Source organism: Procambarus clarkii, chromosome 82, assembly GCF_040958095.1.
Source record: "Procambarus clarkii isolate CNS0578487 chromosome 82, FALCON_Pclarkii_2.0, whole genome shotgun sequence".
Taxonomy (NCBI): Eukaryota; Metazoa; Arthropoda; class Malacostraca; order Decapoda; family Cambaridae; genus Procambarus; species Procambarus clarkii.
In genome coordinates, this window is record NC_091231.1 from 10263281 (window position 1) to 10289570 (window position 26290).

The window sequence follows — 26290 nt, forward strand, 5'->3', positions numbered from 1 at the left end:
GAAGTGAACAAAGGATTTTAACGAGACGGGGGCCGAGGAAGTCATTAGCGAGTGGTGTAGATTGAGGCCGGGCGAGGCTCCCGCCGGGCGCCATGACGGACGAGTCTAGGCGGGAAGGTGAAAGATTTATAATAGTGCAATTAAAGGCACAAAAGTGGAGGAGACAGCACGTGGGGTGATAGGTAGGATCGCTTCAAGAGGTGATGGATGGTGGACCTGGGACGAGGACACGAGGGCGGCCGACCACACATGTGTCGGGGTCTCAGCTGTGGCTTAGGAGTGACACATTGAGGGTGACACATATACACGGCTGGCGACTATTATGTGTGGGAACTCAGGTGTATTTTATGAGTGAAAAAGTGAGGACACACACACACACACACTTGCCACTCTCCATAGTGTATAACAAATCACTGGCAGCAGTGGGAACTGCCAGAAATTTGGAAAGCAGCTAATGTAGTCCCGATATACAAGAAAGGGGATAGACAGGAGGCACTGAACTACAGGCCAGTGTCCCTAACCTGCATACCATGCAAGCTGATGGAGAAGATTGTGCGAGGACAAATATCGGAAAAATTATCAGAAAAACATCAAATATCATAATATATATATATATATATATATATGCGAACAAGCCTGAATGGTCCCCAGGACATATGCAACTGAAAACTCACACCCCAGAAGTGACTCGAACCCATACTCCCAGAAGCAACGCATCTGGTATGTACAAGACGCCTTAATCCACTTGACCATCACGACCGGACATAATGAGGTGATAGCCGAGGCTATTTGAACCACCCCACCGCCGGCACTCGGATAGTTATCTTGGGCATAGCATTTTACCAAATCACCTCATTCTTTGGGGCAACACGTGAGGAACACAAATGCGAACAAGCCTGAATGGTCCCCAGGACATATGCAACTGAAAACTCACACCCCAGAAGTGACTCGAACCCATACTCCCAGAAGCAACGCATCCGGTATGTACAAGACGCCTTAATCCACTTGACCATCACGACCGGACATAATGAGGTGATAGCCGAGGCTATTTGAACCACCCCACCGCCGGCACTCGGATAGTTATCTTGGGCATAGCATTTTACCAAATCACCTCATTCTTTGGGGCAACACGTGAGGAACACAAATGCGAACAAGCCTGAATGGTCCCCAGGACATATGCAACTGAAAACTCACACCCCAGAAGTGACTCGAACCCATACTCCCAGAAGCAACGCATCTGGTATGTACAAGACGCCTTAATCCACTTGACCATCACGACCGGACATAATGAGGTGATAGCCGAGGCTATTTGAACCACCCCACCGCCGGCACTCGGATAGTTATCTTGGGCATAGCATTTTACCAAATCACCTCATTCTTTGGGGCAACACGTGAGGAACACAAATGCGAACAAGCCTGAATGGTCCCCAGGACATATGCAACTGAAAACTCACACCCCAGAAGTGACTCGAACCCATATCACCTCATTATGTCCGGTCGTGATGGTCAAGTGGATTAAGGCGTCTTGTACATACCAGATGCGTTGCTTCTGGGAGTATGGGTTCGAGTCACTTCTGGGGTGTGAGTTTTCAGTTGCATATGTCCTGGGGACCATTCAGGCTTGTTCGCATTTGTGTTCCTCACGTGTTGCCCCAAAGAATGAGGTGATTTGGTAAAATGCTATGCCCAAGATAACTATCCGAGTGCCGGCGGTGGGGTGGTTCAAATAGCCTCGGCTATCACCTCATTATGTCCGGTCGTGATGGTCAAGTGGATTAAGGCGTCTTGTACATACCAGATGCGTTGCTTCTGGGAGTATGGGTTCGAGTCACTTCTGGGGTGTGAGTTTTCAGTTGCATATGTCCTGGGGACCATTCAGGCTTGTTCGCATTTGTGTTCCTCACGTGTTGCCCCAAAGAATGAGGTGATTTGGTAAAATGCTATGCCCAAGATAACTATCCGAGTGCCGGCGGTGGGGTGGTTCAAATAGCCTCGGCTATCACCTCATTATGTCCGGTCGTGATGGTCAAGTGGATTAAGGCGTCTTGTACATACCAGATGCGTTGCTTCTGGGAGTATGGGTTCGAGTCACTTCTGGGGTGTGAGTTTTCAGTTGCATATGTCCTGGGGACCATTCAGGCTTGTTCGCATTTGTGTTCCTCACGTGTTGCCCCAAAGAATGAGGTGATTTGGTAAAATGCTATGCCCAAGATAACTATCCGAGTGCCGGGGGTGGGGTGGTTCAAATAGCCTCGGCTATCACCTCATTATGTCCGGTCGTGATGGTCAAGTGGATTAAGGCGTCTTGTACATACCAGATGCGTTGCTTCTGGGAGTATGGGTTCGAGTCACTTCTGGGGTGTGAGTTTTCAGTTGCATATGTCCTGGGGACCATTCAGGCTTGTTCGCATTTGTGTTCCTCACGTGTTGCCCCAAAGAATGAGGTGATTTGGTAAAATGCTATGCCCAAGATAACTATCCGAGTGCCGGCGGTGGGGTGGTTCAAATAGCCTCGGCTATCACCTCATTATGTCCGGTCGTGATGGTCAAGTGGATTAAGGCGTCTTGTACATACCAGATGCGTTGCTTCTGGGAGTATGGGTTCGAGTCACTTCTGGGGTGTGAGTTTTCAGTTGCATATGTCCTGGGGACCATTCAGGCTTGTTCGCATTTGTGTTCCTCACGTGTTGCCCCAAAGAATGAGGTGATTTGGTAAAATGCTATGCCCAAGATAACTATCCGAGTGCCGGCGGTGGGGTGGTTCAAATAGCCTCGGCTATCACCTCATTATGTCCGGTCGTGATGGTCAAGTGGATTAAGGCGTCTTGTACATACCAGATGCGTTGCTTCTGGGAGTATGGGTTCGAGTCACTTCTGGGGTGTGAGTTTTCAGTTATATATATATATATATATATATATATATATATATATATATATTGAGCAATATTTAAAGAAATCCTTTGTAACCAGGATATAGTCCTGTAAATTATACAGGACTGTCCTAAGCTGTCATCATTATTGTAAAATAAATTATACAAGACTGTCCTATATGCTACCATCATAATTGTAAAGTAATTCTCTCTCTCTCTCTCTCCCTCCCTCTCCCCCTCTCTCTCTCCCTCGCTGCCCTCCACCTGGGGTCACCCACAGAGTTCTCAGAGATGCTGGAGGACATCCTGCAGCACAACGCCTCCGTCAACATGTACATGTTCATCGGCGGCACCAGTTTTGGCTTCATGGCGGGCGCCAACACCCTCGACGTCTGGCCCCACTTCGCCCCCGATGTCTCCTCCTATGGTAGGTCCTCGCTCCTCCTGGTCCTGTTGATCCTCTGGTAGGTCCTCGCTCCTCCTGGTCCTGTTGATCCTCTGGTAGGTCCTCGCTCCTCCTGGTCCTGTTGATCCTCTGGTAGGTCCTCGCTCCTCCTGGTCCTGTTGATCCTATGGTAGGTCTCTGCTCCTCCTGGTCCTGTTGATCCTATGGTAGGTCCTCGCTCCTCCTGGTCCTGTTGATCCTATGGTAGGTCCTCGCTCCTCCTGGTCCTGTTGATCCTCTGGTAGGTCCTCGCTCCTCCTGGTCCTGTTGATCCTCTGGTAGGTCCTCGCTCCTCCTGGTCCTGTTGATCCTCTGGTAGGTCCTCGCTCCTCCTGGTCCTGTTGATCCTCTGATAGGTCCTCGCTCCTCCTGGTCCTGTTGATCCTATGGTAGGTCCTCGCTCCTCCTGGTCCTGTTGATCCTATGGTAGGTCCTCGCTCCTCCTGGTCCTGTTGATCCTATGGTAGGTCCTCGCTCCTCCTGGTCCTGTTGATCCTATGGTAGGTCCTCGCTCCTCCTGGTCCTGTTGATCCTATGGTAGGTCCTCGCTCCTCCTGGTCCTGTTGATCCTATGGTAGGTCCTCGCTCCTCCTGGTCCTGTTGATCCTATGGTAGGTCCTCGCTCCTCCTGGTCCTGTTGATCCTATGGTAGGTCTCTACTCCTCCTTCTGGTGTTGAACCAAAGACATCTATGATAATCTCTGGAGTAACTTGCAGATCAAGGTACAGATGCAAGCCTTCTCCGTTTTGATAATCTTGGTAACGTTTGATAGACCCTCTGACCCTCTGTGGCTTACATGAACCTCCACTACAGACGTCGCGACCCTGTCATTCCTAAGATCATTGTCTCACTCCACATTTTCCCTTGAGCTATTGTATAAGATTCCGTAATTATGCAAGTGCTTCACCTTGTGTACTGTATTGTCTCTCTTAGAAAAGTATTCTGCTTCTCCGTAGTTCTTCCTTCCTCGTCCTACATAGCGTCTGGAACCTCAACAGAAATGGTTGAAAGTTACCGGCTGTGTCTCCTCCTGTTCTGTTACTCCTGGCTCCAGAGCCTCGGAGGTGCCTCTCTGTACTCTCGTATCTACTCTAGACCTCTCTTAGGTCCTCTGTTTAAATTGTTTATACAAACATCCCTGTTCTTCTGGGTTTGTTGTTAAAATATGCTCGCTCACACACACACACACACACACACACACACACACACACACACACACACACACACACACACACACACACACACACACACACACACACACACACACACACACACAAATACACACACACACACACACACATACACACACACACACACACACACACACACACATACATACACACACACACGCACACGCACGCACATAATGTATCCTGGTTGTCTCCCATCAGACTACGACGCAGTGCTGACAGAGGCCGGCGACTACACCGAGAAATACTCCCTCGTCAAAGAGGTCTTGGCCAAGTTCAACCCGCTGGGGGGAATAGGTAAGTCTGGAGTCACTAAGAGGTAAGTCTGGAGTCACTAAGAGGTAAGACTGGGGTCGCTAAGAGGTAAGTCTGGAGTCACTAAGAGGTAAGTCTGGAGTCACTAAGAGGTAAGTCTGTAGTCACTAAGAGGTAAGGCTGGGGTCACTAAGAGGTAAGTCTGGAGTCACTAAGAGGTAAGACTGGGGTCACTAAGAGGTAAGTCTGGAGTCACTAAGAGGTAAGGCTGGAGTCACTAAGAAGTAAGACTGGGGTCACTAAGAGGTAAGTCTGGAGTCACTAAGAGGTAAGTCTGGAGTCACTAAGAGGTAAGGCTCGAGTCACTAAGAGGTAAGTCTGGAGTCACTAAGAGGTAAGGCTGGGGTCACTAAGAGGTAAGTCTGGAGTCACTAAGAGGTAAGGCTGGAGTCACTAAGAGGTAAGGCTGGAGTCACTAAGAGGTAAGACTGGGGTCACTAAGAGGTAAGTCTGGAGTCACTAAGAGGTAAGGCTGGAGTCACTAAGAAGTAAGACTGGGGTCACTAAGAGATAAGTCTGGAGTCACTAAGAGGTAAGGCTGGAGTCACTAAGAGGTAAGTCTGGAGTCACTAAGAGGTAAGTCTGGAGTCACTAAGAGGTAAGGCTCGAGTCACTATGATTTCCTAGAAAGTTTTCTTATTGTCATATGAATTTGAATCACTCATAGTTTATGAATATGCAATATAAATTATAATTTATTTAATTGAAAACTTGAATATGTCAGCACGGCAAACGCTTGTAATTGCCTTGTAAAACTTATGTATATGTGATTTATATTGTATTTTCTTAAATAAAGATAAAACAATGTGTAATAAACTACCAGCAGGTAGTTTACTCTCACATTTCTCTCAGCTACTAATATTAATTAATCGATTACTAAAAAATAAATTTGTGTTTTTTCTTCCTATAGGTTCATCAGAAGTTAAAAAAAACTCGTCATAAGAAAAAATTGAGAAATGACTTATTCTGTCCTTTAACTTGGTCTGGAATTGAGTTAGTGTCCCCTTAACTTAGTGCTAGAATTGACCAATTGTCCCCTCTAACTTGGCGCTAGAAGTGACCTAATCTCCCATCTAAAATTGGGCGGCTAGAATTAACCTACTCTACCCTAGAACACGGGAGCAGAAGTGATCTAGTGTGCTCTTTCATTCCAGTAGGAAATGTAGATGTTTATCTCTCAGAATGTTTGGTAATATGTTTATTGTTTGTGATGTGTGTATATGTATGTATTAACACGATGTACTGAACGGGGTGAGAATAGCTTGAGCTACCTCATCCCTTTGTGTGTATTTTACATCAATAAACTTATTTCAATTTCAATTTCAATTTCGATTTCATTCCAGTGGATGACCCGGAACCACCGCCAGAACGCACTAAGGTGGCCTACCCTACAGCTCCGGTCACTGACGTCATCGACCTTCCCACCCTCCTCTCACAAGTAAGGTCCCGAGTATATCTCAAAATGTCACGGTCTGTGAGGTGGGTAACGCACCCTTACGTCTTATCAAACGTGCGCACAAATTAAGGACGTAGTCAGTATCGTAGCATCGTCCAATAGCAGGAAAGCTGTGCGACTTAATGTACAAAGTACACTCAGTAAGATGCTTATTTCGACTCTCTCCGTCGCATACGTATTGGGTGGTTGTCGTGCCTGCCAAGGAACTGTAGATAAATACAAATGTCTTCTTAGGTCCGTTTATTGTTGAGAACACAGACCTAACTAACATAGGTCCTACCTGCTCTGCTCTGGTTACAGTGTGGGCATCCGGTGTTGTGGCGGTGACCTTTGATTGATTGATTGATGAAGATTAAGCCACCCAAAAGGTGGCACGGGCATGAATAGCCCGTAAGTGGTGGCCCTTTTGAACCATTACCAGTATCAATAGATGATATTGGAGATCTTAACGGGAGATGTCTCCCGTGCGGTGACCTTAAGAGGCCTGTATATATATAGTGACTCTGATTGACAGACAGTTCAACCGCCTTCAGTTTAAGAGCTAACATGTTAGGCCTTGGTTGGTGTCCACATGAAAGCTTCAGATCTTCCAATGATAGCATTATTTACACACAAAATGGATGAATAATTAACTCGTATTTTAACAAACAATCATGCAATATGCGTAGTGTATGTATGCTGAATTTGTTTTCATTGAAAATTGGTTGATTAGAAATTTTTGTGTATAAATAATGGTGGGATTCGAAGCTTCGTAAAGTTCACGTTCGAAAAGATGAAAGGACGATATTTACCATTCTTGTGTTTAATTATGTATGATATATTCTCTCGTTCCGTGCCTTTTTTCTTTCTTATATGTTACTCCCTCACCACAAATGTTAATTGCTTAGTTTATAAACTGTTGTGGTCTCTTCTTGAACTCTTGGGTATGGAGTTCACTAACAGCCACAGGATGGGTATGGGGTCCACTACAATTCACAGAATTGGCCTGGACCTGTGGTGCAAAATAAATGAACTAAACAAAACTAACTCCTCCTCGTCTTAGCATCCGAGCTTCGAGACGAGCGAGGGCCCTATCAACATGGAACTCCTGCCCATCAACAACCAGAGTGGCCAGTCGTACGGCTACATCCTTTACACTACCAACGCCTACCTCGCCGCCCCAAACGCTACCCTCAAGATACGGGGTCACGTCAGGTTAGTGAAGGCTCACAGGGGCCAGGAGATGGGATGGGGAAGAGTGAGAAGAGAGTTGGGTGTTCTTGACCATATATAACATGAAGTGTGAGATATGCTGCGATAGCTGACAAGATATGCTTCCCTCCGTATTCCTAATGTTGTTGTACCCTACACAGTTATTGTGTATATTTTGACTGTTTACAATATGTATTTGTGTTACAAAAAATATAATTCCGAATTCAAGGAATTAACATTCTTGCAAAGTTGTGTTATCCACATCAATTAAATTGGGGCAGTCACAGTTTTTTCATGTTATAATTCTTGTTTTGCATAGAACTAAAAGCGTAGCATTTTAGGAACATACATTTTGAGCTTTATTTAAAAGACATCGACCCAAGAATATACAGTATATATATATATATATATATATATATATATATATATATATATATATATATATATATTTTTGTTACTTTTGCCAACACCAGCACGCCAAATACCGATTAATTAGAGAGCTGCCATGTCTTTTTGTGTTTATTGTGACAACTTAACACATAATTACACTATTTGAATACAAATCATATAAAAGTATATATAAAGTCATTTCTCTCATCATAAGTAACATCGTTGGGGATTTTTGCTACTGCATTTTTAACGGGAAAATTCCAATCTCAAAATCTAAATTTTGCTTTAATACTAAAATTCCTGTCAGTTTCCTCCTGATTTTGACTAAGTCAGCACACAGTTTACAGCATAACAAATGCTACCAATGACACAAACGATTTTTAATAATTTACTAATAATGCTTTTCATATTTTTAATATTTTAATATAAGCTCTCATTTAACAGTGTCTAGAAGAAAGTATAGTTTAAGAACTTGGGAATCACACCTTCAGTATTCATCATATTACAGAACTATTTATTTAAGGCTGTAGTTTAAGTGTAAGTGCTTTTTCATTTACACAAAATTAAAAAAAAAATGTTCGTAGCGTTTTAATTATTAATTTGGTGCGGATAATTAAGAATATAATTTAGTTTCAAGATTTTTTCGCGTTTGTCATCATTTAAATGAAGCATGTACATATGTATACACATGTGCATTCACACAAGCGAACACGCGCGTGTGTGTGCCCACACTACACACACACACACACACACACACACACACACACACACACATACATACACACACACACACACACACACACACACACACACACACACACACACACACACACACACACACACACACATACACACACACACACACACACACACACACACACACACACACACACACACGCAATGATGCAGACAGAGCTGGACAGAAGAGAACCAAAACAATTCACAAGTATAAAAGTATACAACAAGAGTGGTGCCTGAACGGAGCAAACTCTGTTACACCGAAAAGCTGAGAGAAGTCGTCCTCACAACGCTGAAAGGAAGGATATACAGAGGAGATATGATCACAACATATACGGTATTGAGGCTTAATAAACAAAAAAGATAAAGTGACATTATTCACAATGACAAACAGTAGGATCAAGGGTCACTGGTGGAAGCTAGATACAGAAGAATGTCTGTAAAAGTTCCGTACTGCTGTAATCGTATACAATAAGAGATTGTCAGAGCAAGATCAATAAGTAACTTAAGAATAAGTAACTTCAGCAGGACGTACGATGGGAAACAAATGGAATAATAATCACTGCATTAACTTGACACGGGTTAAAAATATTGGGCTGGGGAGCTATTGTTCGGTCTTGCAAGCCTCATTTAGATGAGTAGATCCAGATGAAAGCAAATAGGCACACGTTTTAGCATCTACTTAGATTTAGATTATTTAGATTACTAATATTATTTAGATTTAGAGTATTATTCAAAATGCAAACATAGATTAAGTTACATCCACTGTCACTGATAGTTTCATAAGTTTTATACTCCTTCCTCTTGCCTTGGTGGCAAATATAACTAAACCTCCACCGTAAGTGTAACACCTTAATGCTGTATTTACTATTTTACTTTTTTTTACTATTTTAGTCTGCAATGTCAAATGTGATAAGACTTGTCATGTGATTTGCTGTACTCACTGGATTTGTTTGCCCCCTTGAGGGACTTCAAGTAGAGGAGAGTAGAAATAGCCTAACCTACGCTATCCCTTTGAGATATATTTTATGGTCTCATTAAACGTACTTGAACTTGAACCCGCCACCTGACGTCACACTCCTCCCCCCAGGGACATGGCCCAAGTGCTGGTTGATGGAGAGGTCATCACCAAGCCCTACTCCAACCCTCTTGACGTCAGTGCCTTTGGCTTCTGGAATGGACTGTGAGTACCATAATGCACAACCTCTATATATCTATATATATATATATATATGTTTCATTGAATATGACCGCATATTCTGTATTTATTATTTTCTGGTTTAGGGCTTCTATCCCTCTAACTATTCTATCCCTCTAACTGTTCAGAACCTAGAACAGAAACCACAACACCCCCAATAAAATTATATTACAAATCAACCATGCACAGTGAACATATAAAAGAGGAAAGAATAATGAAAGAAATAATCCGTAAAGGAGTAAAAAGCACTACTCCTAACCAAAACATAAACCTGATAATATTCTACAAAACCAAGAAGACTTCCGAACTCCTTATCAAAAACAGCCCGAAGCCGACGGAGAACCCTCTACAGCAGTCAAACATTGTATACATGTACACTTGCCCCCACGAAGGATGTAACCTTCAATGTAAAGTACATAGGTATGACGTCGACCAAGCTGACGAGGCGTTTGACATGCCATCTTCAATCTGGTGCCCCTAGGAATCACATGAGACAAGCCCATGACATTACTCTAACAAGAGAAATGTTGAACAAGAATACTTGCATAATAGACAAAACCCAAGATTCAAGAAGATTACAAATTCTTGAGGCAATTCACATAAGAATAGAGCGACCTACCATGAACACCCAAATCACGGAACTATTTACTCTACCCACCATGAGAGTAAGGACAAGACAAGAACATATCGATGCCAACACAGAAGACAATGTCCAACATAACAGGCCAATTACACTGGATTAATCTTTGTGTTTAGATAGGAGATGCCTCGTATGGGCCAATAAGCCTTCTGCAGCCCCTATGTTTATCCCTTATGTATCCCCCCGTGTTTTCACCTTCATTGTATTATCACCTGACCTAATGCGGGTATAAAATCAACTAGTATTGTAAGATCTGTTCACTTGAGAATGAACCATGGAGGTTCGAAACGTCGTGCAAATTATACAAATAAGTGTAATACACTCTATAGTAAATCACTTCTTTTCTTCACCTTAAAAGTACGAAAATGAGTTTTGGAGAACTCCTATTTCAATTAAGCCCTGATGCTAAGAAAATAGTTAGAGGGATAGAAGCCCTAAACCAGAAAATAATAAATACAGAATATGCGGTCATATTCAATGAAACATGTTTGAAAGAAAACCTGCTGCCAGTATACACCAATATATATATATATATATATATATATATATATATATATATATATATATATATATATATATATATATATATATATATATATATATATATATATATATCACTGTTGATATACGTTTCATTGATAAAAGTAAGAGAAGGAACATGAAACACGCAGTTGTTGTTGTGTGTCAGAGTAATAACGTGCGTCTGACAAAACATGAATTGGTGTACCTACGTGGGGGGTGGGGGGAGGGGGGGCTGGTAGATATAGCCTAAGCTACTCTATCCTTTTGAGATGTATTTTTTTTCTTGTCTCAGTTAACATACTTGAACTTGTACCTACCTGTCTGGGCCCTGAACACCCTGTTTTCAGGGTGAGTATGAGTTACATACCCGAGTTTCCCGCTCTACCTGTTGTGTCTTCGTCGTTCTACAGTTGGAAATTTGCCATACTATGAAAGATCATTATGATTTAATAACCAAAACTGTTTTCTGGCGGTACCATTTACGGCTCCTAACTCACAAAGTGGGAGCGTTTCAGTTTCTTTTCGGTTTGATGCATTATTTGATGCTTGATGAACCGAAACGTCGTCACACTCATTTAGTTTCATACGTGTGTTGGCTTATTTATTTTTAACTACGTTGTTGTGACTTTTTATCAATAATTCTCAGGAATTGCTGCTAATTCCTGATGTGTATTTCTATGAGTGGTGAACTTGAGAACAAAACTATTTCGTTTCTCAAAAAAAATGTTTTTGCCAAAATTTTTTAGGCAACCTAAAGAAGCCTAACGTCTACAATATAATGTATTATAATGTAAGGCTTTCATACTGACATACATTAAGACAGTGTTATGGAACAATTATTAAAAATGCTGATTTAAGTATGCAGAATAACCACAGTGTGTATAAGTAGCGGCGGTTCGCTATGACTTTGGACATCTCTCGTTCACCAGTGACAAGGAGCTGAGCCTACCTGGCGGCGACGCTGTAGCTGAGGTGTCTATCCTGGTGGAGAACTTAGCGCGGGTCAACTACGGCCAGCCGCACAAGTACCACCAGAAGAAGGGGCTGTGGGAGGGACCTGTGCTGATTGACGACCTCCAGATCAACGAGTGGATCATGTACCCGCTCGAGTTCAAGGCTGAGCTGGTCAACAGGTGCGTGAGACGCTGCTTGTCAACAACATTGATTTAGTTCATTTATTTTGCACCCCATTTCAATGGTGTATTAACAAATGGCATTAACGTCTTCTTAATTGCACGTGTCCAGTATGTATTCAGCTGACAGGCAAATCTGGGTGCATCAGATTAACAAAAATTAATACATTTTTATTTTTTCTGATTGACAAATCACAGCTCATTTAAGTTCTATGAACCTTCAGAATTGTTACATTTGAAGTTCAACTTTCTCCCGAAACAGCCTGACGGGATGGAGTTCCTTCAGCGGGTCCCTGGATACCCCCGCTGTGTACCGCGCCTCGGTGGACATCTCCGAGGAGCCCCAGGACACCTGGCTGGACATGAGTACCTGGGGCAAGGGCGTCGCCTTCGTCAATGGCTTTAACCTGGGCCGTTACTGGAACGCCGGTCCAACCAAGACCCTGTACCTCCCTGCACCTCTGCTTCAAGAGGGCGCCAATGAGGTAAGTGAAACTCCAAATTCTTAGAATCAGTAGCTGCCCGGATAACATTAAGGTTTGTTTATGCTTAAAGTGTTTAGTTGAGACCTTAGAGAAAATTTTAAGATATTAACTTATTTTTCAGCTTATTTGATCCGCATCAATGCTTAATGAAGAGCGGAAGCTCTTACAGTGGTAATGTAGTATACAGCCTCAGCTACAAGGAGCTCCCTATTGGGCTCGAACTCACAACTAAGTGCTCGAAAGCTGTTACGTACCATGACTGATATATATATATATATATATATATATATATATATATATATATATATATATATATATATATATATATATATATATATATATATATATATATACATATATATATATATATGTATATATATATATATATATATATATATATATATATATATATATGGTATATTGGATTTATACCATAAGGGGGGGGGGTCAGGTGTAGACAAGTAGACACAAAAAAGGCATTAAAGTTTGAAGAAAAAGTTGAAAATAGAGTACGACGCACATATAAAGGTTAATCAGGCGTAGTGGACGTAACATGTTGAGCAGTGTCTTCTATGTTGGCATCTTCACGTTCCGGTCGTGTTCTTACTCTCGTGGTGGGTAGAGTGAATAGTTCCCTAATTTGGGTATTTATGGTGGTTTGTTCTATTTTTTCTAATTGTTCTATATATAACCTATTATATAGGTTATATATATGTATATATACAGTATATATTATTTTTTTAATGTAATTAACTCTTTAGTATTATTTACTTTAGATATAAACCAACATATATATTGGATTTGATAGAAAGCTTTAAAGAACATTCGTATTCGTAGGTACGGCTGAAAGACTATTTGTTTGAGGTCCATTCAGACGAGTTGAAATATTCCAAGTTCCCTTAAAATTGTGCACCAGGTTTTTTTCTTAGTACCCAGCAAACACATAACGTATCCACAACGTTATTTGTACTCTTGTTACTTTGAGGCAACGTTGTAGCAACTTGATAGCATTAAAAATCGCTGTGGTTGTGCTGTATGTGATGAGTATATAAGTACTTATAAGTGACCAAGGGTAAGTGAGGCCTAGTTCTTTATGTTCCTCTTACTAGCCTTGCTGTACCTGTTGCATTACAGTTTAACTAACTTGATGTTCGAAATCTTGGTCGAATCTGGAATGAAAATTGTGGACGAAGGTGGCTTCCATAACTTCTTATTTCAGGTGGTGGTATTCGAGCAGTACACAGCAGCCTCTGAGATAGTCTTCACCGACGTTCCCATCCTCTCCTAAACACTTCCTGCTGCATCCCTGAGAGCCTCAGACCAGTGCTTCTGACATGCAAGATCTTGTCAGAAAATGCTTGGATGTCCATGGTGGCCGTGTTTTAAGAACATAAGAATAAAGGACTTTGGAGAAAGTCTGTTGGTCCATATGAGGCATTTCCTATATATATCCAGCCAAATTCATTCATAGATGTTGAACCTACTATTGAAGGAATCCAGTGATCCCACGTAAGTTTACATATTAATAGTGCAACTTTTTATAATTCAAGATTTTGTTAATTAATATTTTGTATCGACTAGAAATCCAGTTATTATTGAAATAATTCAAGAAATTAAACAATTTAAATTATTGATCTACAAATAATTGATAATTTGTCAATAGAGATCTCAGTTTCAGTGCCTTAGTCCATCCACTTTATCTTTAACTTTTTGGTAACTAAATGCACAAATTAATGTACTGTACTAATACTTAGAACATACATAGATTAATACTTAGTACTGTACATACTTAGATTAAAATCTAATACAGAAATATTTATGACATCAGAGGAATATAAAATGTAAAAATACTATAGTAAAAGTCTCATTTGCATGAAAATTAATATATCACTGTGAATTGATGCCAGTTTTTAATATATAAGTCTAGGAAAGTTTAAAATTAATATTTCTCGATTTAGGACTTAAAATATTGAATGTAACTCATTTTGTTAAGCTCCAGCGTGAAGTCCATATTAAGTCAAGCACAAGACAAAGTTAGAGAAAGTTCAGAGGTATGCAACCAGACTAGTCCCAGAGCTGAGAGGTGTGAGCTATAAGGAGAGGCTACCTTAAATTTTAACATTTCTCTTGTCTTATCACATAAAATTATGTGAACGACGACCATAATAAACTGAAGTGACTCAATGGTGTTTAATTTCTTAGATGTTTCGTGTGTTGAGGTGTTTGTTTATGTGTTTCTCACACTGCGAAGGAAAGAAGGATTAAGACAGGAATTTCCTTAAGTACTTTCGTTTTTAATACATCTTCAGAAGGATGTATTTACAGTTCTGTGATGTGGATATATAGGCAGGAATGAGTTGAGATGAGAAACACTGTCTTTAATGAGATAATGGGATATTAATAAGGTATTATTGAGATAATTGGGTATCAGTGATCACACTCAAATCGCTCTTTAACTTATCAATCGAAAATGAATCTAAATTATACAGACCACTACTAATGTTCAAATTACATGATTTTGTAATCTGTATTAAAGCAGTTTCAGTAATGTTTCTATTGAAAATGATTTTAATAGAAACTTTAATTTAATGTTAAAACTTGCCTGTACAAAACATGTATATATATATATTTGCCTGCATAGAACAGGTACATTTTGGATGTGTAAAAAAGTTATATATATATATATATATATATTTGCCGTACACAGCGTGGGGACAGTTGCTGTACACAGCGTGGGGACAGTTGCCGTACACAGCGTGGGGACAGTTGCCGTACACAGCGTGGGGACAGTTGCCGTACACAGCGTGGGGACAGTTGCCGTACACAGCGTGGGGACAGTTGCCGTACACAGCGTGGGGACAGTTGCCGTACACAGCGTGGGGACAGTTGCCGTACACAGCGTGGGGACAGTTGCCGTACACAGCGTGGGGACAGTTGCCGTACACAGCGTGGGGACAGTTGCCGTACACAGCGTGGGGACAGTTGCCGTACACAGCGTGGGGACAGTTGCCGTACACAGCGTGGGGACAGTTGCCGTACACAGCGTGGGGACAGTTGCCGTACACAGTGTGGGGACAGTTGCCGTACACAGCGTGGGGGCAGTTGCCGTACACAGCGTGGGGACAGTTGCCGTACACAGCGTGGGGACAGTTGCCATACACAGCGTGGGGACAGTTGTCATACACAGCGTGAGGACAGTTGCCATACAGAGTAGCGGCGAGGCTTCCTAACCACAATCCACACTATCGCCCCTTGGGCGGAGGTAAAACAACATGGTCTGGCCGGTATGTTGATAATATCCAATTTTACGGGTATTGGCGTCCATATTTTAAAACCGGTTTAGCTTTAAGAGCGCTGTGATTTATTCTCCTAAATATATCACTGGTGGACCCGGGAAAACACAACTATGAATATATATCACAAAAGCAGAAGAGAGTCGAGGAATGTATAGATAATGATGTTTTTGCATTTAATAAACAAATAGAATCTATGTTGTTGTTGTTGTGTTGATTTAGGGGCGACGACGATCGTGGGATCGGATGCGCCCCGGCTGCCCGATACCGGGAAATAGCGAAGGGATGGGGCCCCTATAGTCTCTTCAGGCCATAGACCCTACAATCTCCTCAGGCGACAAATTTTACAGTCTCTTCAGGCCGCGGACATGACGGATGAAGCGGAAGGTATGGCGAAGGATGTCATGACGGACGTCTTCGTCTCTCGCACCTGCCCCGTCAAGGAGAACGGGAACTGTGAGGCGGGGAATATTCAGCCTACGAACGGAACTCTGTAGTCTGACGCGAGCGCTATGAAATCGAGGGCAGTGAAGTAGAAGGTGCTCCACTGTATCCTCCTGGGTCGGACACCACTGGCAATATGGGGAATCTACCAGCCGTAGACGATGGAGATGTGCGGCCAGGCAAGTGTGCCCAATCCGGAGACGAGTGATGGCAGTGTCGAGGAGTCGAGAATGATGACGGGTCCATGGACGCGGGGAGGAATCCTCCCGTAGACCCGCCAAAGAGGAGGACCTGAGTGCTGGCTCCATCATTGCCTCCCAACTCACGAGGCAAGCCGCCCGGAGTTGCGGGAGAATTTCGGAAAGGTCTAGAGGCACATTTGTAGAGTCATGGAGAGCATGCGCCATCCCTGCTGCTGCGTCGGCTACCTCATTGCCTTTAATACCGACATGTGACGGAACCCATTGGAGATAGATGGACCAACCTGGAGTAACAGAGTATGACAGCAGTTCTCCACGGATCTGTGACACAGTATGACGATGGACTCGTGGACGCCGAGATGATATCAGATGTAGGGCTGTGATTGAGTCCACGTAGAAAACCACTGCAGAGGGCCCTGAAACTTGTCGAAGGAGTCGTAAGGCTAGTAAGATTGCAAACAATTCCCCGGCCAGGCACGAATGAGCAGGGGAGAGTTTCCACGTCTGACAGAAAGAAAAAGGAGCAAAGTATGCTGCCGCAGATGTAGATGGTGGCTGATCTTTGCGGGACCCATCCGTGTAAACCTCTAAGTATCCAGAGTATAAGGAGGCTCGTAGGTCTGCAAAAATTAAAGGGGCCAAACCCTCTAAATCTCTCTTCCGACGAGGAGGCTTGGAAAAGTCGACAGAAACTCGAATGATCTCTTCTGCCCACGGAGGCACCGGTGAGATGATCGGGCCGGGGGTGAGTATAGGGACGGGAAGGGAAAACTGTGAATATGCATCCAAGGCCCGGACGACGAAAGGCAATTGACGGCGTCTGGAGTGTCCAGCCGGCACATTCCACCAGTTAGCCTCGAGCTGGAGGCGAGTAAGTGGATGGGTAGCAGGGAGACGCACTATCCGTTGAAGTTGGCGGCAGTGGGCGAGAAGACGTTGAAAGCTCAGGGGCCATAGCCCCGACTCAGCATGAAGAGAAAGAACTGGCGAGGAGGGCATAGCTCCTAACGCTGAGCGAAGGGCACCATTTTGAATGGGATCCAGCCTTGCCAAGACAGATGCTGCTGCTGAGCCATAGACTTCACTCGCATACATGATCTTGCTACGAATGAAGGCCTTGTAGAGAGCTAGGAGCGACTCCCGTGAAGCCCCCCAAGCCGCACCAGAGACCCGTTTCATGATGTTCACGCGACGAAGGCATGAGGCCCGAAGGTAGTCGACATGGTGCCTCCACGTCAGCCGAGGGCCATCTAGAACGACCCCCAGCCACCTGTGTTCGGTAGCGATCGGGAGACGACAGCCCCCGAGGGTCACCACTGGCTGGTCTGGTAGGCGGGTCCAGGTGAAGCTCATGACGCAACTTTTCACAGGGTTAATGGAGAGCCCCTTCCCCAGCACAATTGCTGAGAACACAGTCACGGCATTTTGCAGGGAGCCTTGTGCCTCTAGGAGAGTGTCACCATCCGCCACGAGGGTTACGTCATCGGCATAGGCTAAAACCTGGACCCCCCGGAATACAGGGAGATCAGACAGAAGAATAGAGAATAGTAGTGGGCTCAGAATCGCTCCCTGAGGGAAACCACGCGAGACAGGGCGGGACGTAGAGACGACTCCACCAACCGCCACTTTGAATGAGCGGCCCTGTAGATAGTTTTGGAACCACCTTAACGCCGGACCCGAGAGACCTAGTCGAGCCAGACTCTGAAGGACAGCAGAATGAGAAGCAGAGTCAAATGCACTCTTGATATCGAAGAATGCTGCAAGGAGCACTCTTCTCCGTCGATAAGTGTCCATTATTCGATGTTCCAAGGAGAGGAGGCAGTCCATCGTGCTTCTTCCCGGCCGAAATCCACTGATACCCTCAGGTAGGAGACCTGAGGTTTCCACCACCCATTGTAGCCGGGTGTGAACAAGACGTTCCATCAGTTTCCCGAGACATGGAAGCAAACTTATGGGCCGATATGAAGTCGGGACAGACGGATCCTTCCCTGACTTGGCCAATGGTAGAAGAATGGCGTGTTTCCAAGGGGCAGGGAAGACACCAGAGGACCAGCAGGCGTTGTAGAAGTAAAGGAGGTGGGACTGAAAGCTCTTGGGTGCCCTCCGAACAAATTCATATGGGACGTTGTCTATCCCTGGCATAGTGCCCGACTTAGAGAGTGACAGAGCGTCCTTCAGCTCAACAGATGTAAATGGGCGATCCAGGTCCTGAGCTAGTCCTATACCCTGTCGGGAGCCCCAACCTATGGAACTCACAGAGAGGAGCGGGGAACGGTAAACATCTTCAAAGTGGTCAGCCAAGAGTTCGGCTATTTGTACTTCCCCTAGGCCCCCATTACCACTGGGGTCTCTGAGTGGGATGGTAGGCCGGGAGTACCTACCTGTCATCTTACGAACAAAGGCCCAGGCTCCCGCAGAGGAGGAGTCGAATCGGAGAGAGGCACAGTAATTAGCCAAGGCCTTGCGTTTGGCAAGGAGGACTGTTTGTCTACACCTGGCGTCCGCCCTGCGGAAGGTCTGCCGCTGCAGTGGAGTAGGGTGGCGCCGCCACGAATTCCACGCACGTCGCCGGTCCAGTACTGCCTGCCGACATTCAGGAGTCCACCACGGTGCCCCACGGCGGGAAGGATTGGTTGTCTGGCCACTAGTCCTCCTGAAATGCCGAGAGCCTACACTGAAGAGGGACTCGGAGAGAGCATCTGCTGACCCATGGAGATCTGCAGTAACTGGGGGAAGGGTCAACCAGTCATCCGCCTCATAGCCATGCCACCCCTCTTCCGAGAAGATCCATTTGGATCTACGGGAGGTCAGAGCAGGACGAACAGTGCCCCCGAAGGAGATGACGATGGGCAGGTGATCACTACCCAGGTACGGCCCGGTCCATATCTGCGCCATCGTGAAGGGGCCTCTTCCAATGCAAAGATCGAGTGTTGAAGTATGGCCATTTAGCGGGTCTATCCGAGTTCCCAAACCTGGCGGCGTCAGTAAGGAGAGGTCTGGGGAGTCAAGGAGAAACTGAAATAGGGCTCGGCCAGCCATGTTGTGGTGGCGACCCGATAGCATGGGTTGCCATGATGAGTGCCGAGCGTTAAAGTCACCCATGACGAGGCAGGTGTCTGTGATCTGACCAAAATAGTGTTCTAGTTCCTTCTTCGTTACCGGTAGACAGGGGTTATACAGAACTCCAAAGGTGCCCCACCCATGGGAGAGGGCGACCTTCACTGCCAAGAATTCTAAATGTCCACCCGGGAAGGAGTGAATCCGGAGCAAGGAGCTGGGAACTGAGTCCCTGACCAAGAGGGCAAGTCCCCCTCCACCCCGTACTGGCCGATCTTGTCTATAGACAGAATACCCCGGCACTGTGAAGGAAAGATCGTCTGTAAGCCAAGTCTCACAGAGTCCCACGATCAACGGTGGTGCGCTGGCGATAAAATTGCGTAAAAATTGCGTCTTCTTAAAAAGGGAGCGGGCATTCCAAAACACCACAGTATTCTCAGGATGGGGCGCCATTATCCCTGAAATACAACAGCTAACTTTTTGACCACCAGTGCACAGACGTCTCCAAAGGGGGAACCACTAGAAAAAGCCATAAAACCTTCATACAAAGTAAGTAAAATATGTGGTATCAATGACTTCCAGTCAAGAGGATGTTGATCTATGTTTCTCTCTGCCTGACGGAAGCGGTGGTCGGCTCGCGAACTCTCTTGACGGCGTCTGCGACTGGTGGGAGCCTCACTCTGGGCCTCATGTTCCCCCGGTGTCACAATCCCTTCGGAAAGTGCCTGGGGGACCAGAGGATCATCAGGGCTGTCTGTTGGAGCAGTACCTCCTGATCGATGGGTGTGTCGACGACGCCGGTGTTGGCTTCTTTGAGGAAAGGCAGGAGGGTGACGAGTGCTAGGCTCCGGCCGAGACTGAGCGTCCATGTCTGTATCCGTGGATGAGTTTCCGTCAGTGTCAAGGCTACCCAGGAGGGAAAATCGATTAGCAACCTGGGCGTATGTGGCATGTGACTGGGACAGGCAAGAGCGTCTGCTAGTTCCTACTTGTGAAGAGGCCCGACCAGGGGGAACCTGGAGGCGAGAAGAAGCGATAGGCTGATTGAGGGTACGCAACTTCTGGAACAGCTCATGTCGAGGTGTCCCCGCTGTTTTGTGATCGATGTCCAACTGGAGGGCCTCAAGATATACAGGGCAACTCTTAGACGTAACCTTATGATGGCCATGGCATAAAAAGCAGCGGGGTGCAGCAGAGCACCCACCGTCATCTCTGTCTGAATGGCCAGTTTTGCCGCAGTTTGCACACCGTGCTGTATTACGGCAGGTCAGGCGACTGTGGCCCAATAGATGACAAGCGTAACATCGTAAAACAGGGAAATTGTAGGGCTGAACCTGATACGAGGTCCTGTGTAGTGCCACTCGGTCAGGGAGGTGCCCATCGAACTTTACACGGACCATGGATGTCGGCCCTGCTGCTCCGCGAATCCTGGTAACTTCCAATAATCTCACTGATGCACCCCCTAATACCTGCAGAGCGGCCTGGATGTCATCCACATCTACACTCTGGTCAATTGGGCCAATCTTCCCATACCGGGCCCGAGACTCCTCCTCCTGCGACAATACCTGTCGGCACCTGACAGGCCAGTCCCCCAACTTATTAATGTCGGATACACAGATGTGTGATAGAGCCTCCTTTCTGATATGTAGCTTGAGTGCTGCACCCCTACCCAGGATACGTATGGTCTCAGGCAGGCAATGTGGCCACAATACGGAAGCCTCGATTGCTGCACCTAAGGTACGAGGATTTGCAAAGACGCACTGACCTGATTCTGACTGGATTAGGACTACCACAAACGAGGAACGGGGTACCACAAGACTAAGGTCTTCTGAAGGGGAGGATATCCTCTTAGCATCTCGCTCTGGGGCAGCATCAGCCGACTCATCTTCTAGCAGACGTTTTCCTCTCTGGGACTTGCTGTCAACATCCATGGCGCCCCCGCTCGGGGAGGCGTCCATTTGGGAGGCTCCGGCCTCCCCCGGTCCTGTGAGCCCCTGGGTAGCTGCAGTGAGCACACACTGGCCCAAAGAAGCCAGCTGAATTAAAGATGAGTTCCAGGTAAGGTGTGGAAAGAAAGTCCAGCCAGGAGCGTTCAATCCGCGCGCCAAGATGGCCGACCTTCCCGCCCAACCCCCAATAGAATCTATATTAGGAAAACAAAAATATAAGAGGGGTTACGTACACAAGGACATAAAAGTTGAAATGGCGTGCATGTTATCATTTATGTAAACTAGTGTTTTGTTGATAATATTCTTCCCAACTTTTCCCGACCCCTATCCCAGAGTTCTGCTAGGATTAACTCCCTCCGAACCCATTTATTTCTCCCTTCCATTGCCACCTTCCATTATTCCACCTGCTTTGTTCCGCCCTAGCATCCTCCATCCATATTACGTGTGGATGCTTCCGTCATCAAACGTTCACTCCCTTCTTCCCTACTTGCGAATGTCCTGGATTCAAGTGTCAAAATTTGTGGCCAGGGAAGAATTTGAAACATTCTTTTTTTCTGGAAACTTTTTGTTGGCGGAGTTGGATTTTTTCGTTGCCGAATTTGGAATTTGTTTACTCATGTGGGATTTTTTGTTGGAGGATTTGACATTTTTTAGTTGGCAGATTTGTATTTTTTGGGGGGAGAGGGGATTATTTAGAGTTTTTTGTTGTTGATGGAAGTTCAGGCGTGCTGGTGCTGGCAAAAGATATTGATAGATGACAGTGCTGGGAACTGGGAACACACCTTCTTTTAACTCGCTATTATTATATTTCGTGACATGTCTACCTATAGAGATAATTTTTTTGTGTTTATACATTATTATTATATATTTATATACTGTAGATCATGTATTCTCCTTTAGAATTGAGTGTTATACGTTCATAGCTGTTTTGTGCATATGCTCAGCACCTGTGATCTGTCCCCCTGTTCAACACCTGAGGCCTGTGTCTATGCTCAGTACCTGTGATCTATCTCTGCTCAGCACCTGTGACCTGTGTCTATGCTCAGTACCAGTAATCTGCCTCCCTACTCAGTACATGTATTCTGCTCCTCTGCACAGTACTTGTGATCCATCCCTCTGCTCAGTGCTTGTGAAGTGTGCACTCATAGGAGTTATCACCAAGCCTTGGATAGTTCTCCAAGTCCTTCAGATGATGATTCTCAATATTCTGTTACTCCTTCCATGCTGAGTGACTGCCGCTTCAATTTCACTATCTCTGCAGTATTTACATGTTCACTATTCTGAATCTTTTCATTTATCCCTTTTAACTCCTCGTCCCATTCAGGTGAAGCGGGACACCCGCTATACAACAGCTTTTTTGACACTGAAACCCTTGATATAAAAGGCCAATCAGGATTTTTTTGTTAAATATAATTAATTTGATCAGCAAGCGCCATCCACTGAAAGGTTTGGAGTTCTATAATATATCCTCCACCGTTGAATTATACAAATTATGGTATACGGGTATGTTAACATTTTTATTGTGCAATAAAAAATGGTATAACTCAAATATAAATTAATATTATTATGTGCAGTTAATTGATTTTGTCAACTCGTGCTCAGGTTAGGCTTGTCCAAGCGACGGCCGACGCCAATGACGCTATTATTTATTTTAACAAACTGTGTAATCAAAATCGGCATTTTCTCATATATAAATTACAATGTTAATATTTTTTTTTAGATTAAGTTAGGTGTTTAGGTATTGTAGCAACCCGTTCTCAGACCAAGTCCATTCTATCCAACGGCCGACCCCAAAAACGCATTCATCAATTGTAATATGCTGTTCATTCAAAATAAGAATTAGTAGAACCATCTTTGGAACCATTCCAAAGTTTCACTAGTTACCCTAGTAACTGTGCAGCTGTATCTAACTGACGTTATCATTAGTGTAATATACGTTTTGTTGACGAGTGGTGAATGTGTATTGATGATTGATGAAGATTAAGCCACCCAAAAGGTGGCACGGGCATGAATAGCCCGTAAGTGGAGGCCTTTTTGACCCATTATCAGTATCAATAGATGATACTGGAGATCTGTGGAGGTGCGACCGCACCCTGCGTGACGGGAGATGTCTCCCGAGGTGAAGGTGCATTGTGCATGTTTTAAGTATCGTGTGGGTTGGGATGACAGCCATGTAGACACCAGTTTAGGGCGACAATTGTGGGGAAAACGCAAGGTGGCTTGATCAGTATTTGCTCTTATTTCTCCATTACCCCTGTCTTTACGTGTGTTCCCGCCAGTAATGCAGTTTCATTCGTTGATATTATTGAGCCATCGTGATTTTGTATTGTTAGTTTATTGTGCACCCCATACTCATCCTGTGAGCAGTAGTTTATTGTGCACCCCATACTCTTCCTGGGAGCGGTAGTTTATTGTGCACCCCATACTCATCCTGTAAGCGGTAGTTTATTGTGCACCCCATACTCATCCTGTGAGCGGTACCTTGCTCCAGTGTATCCGGGTTGGGGTACCATAAGAATGTGTAGGGAAGCAATAGTAGGTATACATACACACAAAGTCCTGTGGTACAATGTTCTAAGTTATCGGCTCACAATCGAGGTTCACTGGTTCGATCCCCGCTGTAAGAGAAGCATATGGACAAATATTTCTTTCACCTGTGGCCTCTGTTCACCTGGGGAAGATCAGTTGTATGGCCTGGTATATATTATAACAAAAATATCCAGATTCATTACATTAGAAAGGCGGATCCAAGAGCTAACGGATCGATCTTGCACGCACAAAGGCGGGTCCAAGAGCTAACGGATCGATCTTGCACGCACAAAGGCGGGTCCAAGAGCTAACGGATCGATCTTGCACCCACAAATAGGCGAATACACACTCATTCATTCGTATATTAAATTTATTGCATTGTGTGCGGTGATTGTCCCTTCGACACTCCATCACAAATTTCAGATTTTTGTCGAAGTCTTGACAGCTGTCCACAACTCCAACCGGCAACTGCTTTATATATATATATATATATATATATATATATATATATATATATATATATATATATATATATATATATATATATATATATATATATATATATATATATATATATATATATATATATATATATATATATATTGGTAGCAGTCTTTCTTATAAACATATGTTGTTGAATATGACCGAAAGGGTAAGATTAATGATTCTAACACGAATCTTCTCAATATTTCACATGTTTTTCTTCCCTGTCAAGGGTAGTTGAAAAATTAACTCTCATAAGTTCATTTTCACACTTTATTTATGGTCTGACGCCTAGAAGCGTTTCGCATGACACTTATTACATTCTCAAAGACAATTTTACATACTCTGTTTCATGCTTATATTCATTTTTGGGTGAGATGATAGGACAAATGTTTTGGCTGAGGTGACAGAACTAGAATCAGGGGATACTTCAAGAAGACCATGGTCGTCCCAACAACCACTGGAGCACCAGGATACTTCAACAAGACCATGGTCGTCCCAACAACAACTGGAGCACCAGGATACTTCAACAAGACCATGGTCGTCCCAACAACCACTGGAGCACCAGGATACTTCAACAAGATCATGGTCGTCCCAACAACCACTGGAGCACCAGGATACTTCAACAAGACCATGGTCGTCCCAACAACCACTGGAGCACCAGGATACTTCAACAAGACCATGGTCGTCCCAGCAACCATTGGAGCACCAGGATACTTCAACAAGACCATGGTCGTCCCAACAACCATTGGAGCACCAGGATACTTCAACAAGACCATGGTCGTCCCAGCAACCATTGGAGCACCAGGATACTTCAACAAGACCATGGTCGTCCCAGCAACCATTGGAGCACCAGGATACTTCAACAAGACCATGGTCGTCCCAGCAACCATTGGAGCACCAGGATACTTCAACAAGACCATGGTCGTCCCAGCAACCATTGGAGCACCAGGATACTTCAACAAGACCATGGTCGTCCCAGCAACCACTGGAGCACCAGGATACTTCAACAAGACCATGGTCGTCCCAGCAACCATTGGAGCACCAGGATACTTCAACAAGACCATGGTCGTCCCAACACCAGTAGTATAAAGGTTAACTTCCACTTATCTAAGTTATGTTCAAGTTTCTCTAATTTGGTTTTTCCGGTGGAGGAGCTCGGGACAAACAGCAGCGTTAGGCTAATGGAAGGTGACCGCTTGAGTGACTTACCTCCGGCTGCGACCAACCTGAGAGAATTACCTCAGCACTGGCCTACATACGGCCGCCAGGGGCGACTCCTTGACCTACTCCAGTCCCACACTGCGGCATAAACGAAAATAACCTGCTGTGTGTGTGTGTGTTCTCCTAATTGTGCTTATGGGGGTTGAGCTGCGGCTCTTTGGTCCCGCCTCTCAAATGTCAATCAACTGATGTACAGGTTCCTGAGCTTCTTGAGCTCTATCATATCTAAATTTGAAACTGAGTATGGAGTCAGCCTCCACCACATCACCTTTTAGTGCATTTCATTTATTAACTACTCTGACACTGAAAAAGTTCTTTCTAACGTCCCTGTGGCTCATTTGGGTACTCAGCTTCCACTTGTGTTCCCTTGTGCGTGTACCACACGTGTTAAATAATCCGTCCTTATCTACTCTGTCAATTTCCCTGAGAATGTTGTATGTGGTGATCATGTCTGCCAATTCACGCATATTGTCCTCGTAACTCATGCCTCATAGTTCTGGGACTAGCCTAGTGGCATACCTCTGAACTTTCTCCAGT

At 44.5% G+C, this 26290-nt stretch overlaps 2 protein-coding genes across 2 annotated transcripts in view; both read left to right on the forward strand.

The window, feature by feature from the left end:
* LOC123764323 (beta-galactosidase-1-like protein 2) overlaps positions 1–14758 on the forward strand; it is a 44547-nt gene extending 29789 nt beyond the window's left edge. The window contains exons 7-14 of the mRNA XM_045751928.2: positions 3151–3297; positions 4708–4803; positions 6165–6259; positions 7320–7471; positions 9687–9779; positions 11886–12089; positions 12352–12574; positions 13794–14758. Coding sequence (XP_045607884.2) covers positions 3151–3297; positions 4708–4803; positions 6165–6259; positions 7320–7471; positions 9687–9779; positions 11886–12089; positions 12352–12574; positions 13794–13862 — 1079 coding nt within the window. The 3' untranslated portion in view covers positions 13863–14758. The remainder of the gene's footprint in view (positions 1–3150; positions 3298–4707; positions 4804–6164; positions 6260–7319; positions 7472–9686; positions 9780–11885; positions 12090–12351; positions 12575–13793) is intronic.
* Positions 14759–24970: 10212 nt separating this feature from the next.
* On the forward strand, positions 24971–25621 carry LOC138358130 (mucin-19-like). Its single transcript, XM_069315633.1, has one exon. The coding sequence runs from the start codon at positions 24971–24973 to the stop codon at positions 25619–25621; it is 651 nt and encodes a 216-aa protein (XP_069171734.1).
* Positions 25622–26290: the final 669 nt, after the last annotated feature.

Coding starts and splice junctions, on each gene's coding strand:
- LOC138358130 (XM_069315633.1), top strand. CDS start 24,971: ATGGTCGTCCCAACAACCACTGGAGCACCAGGATACTTCAACAAGACC.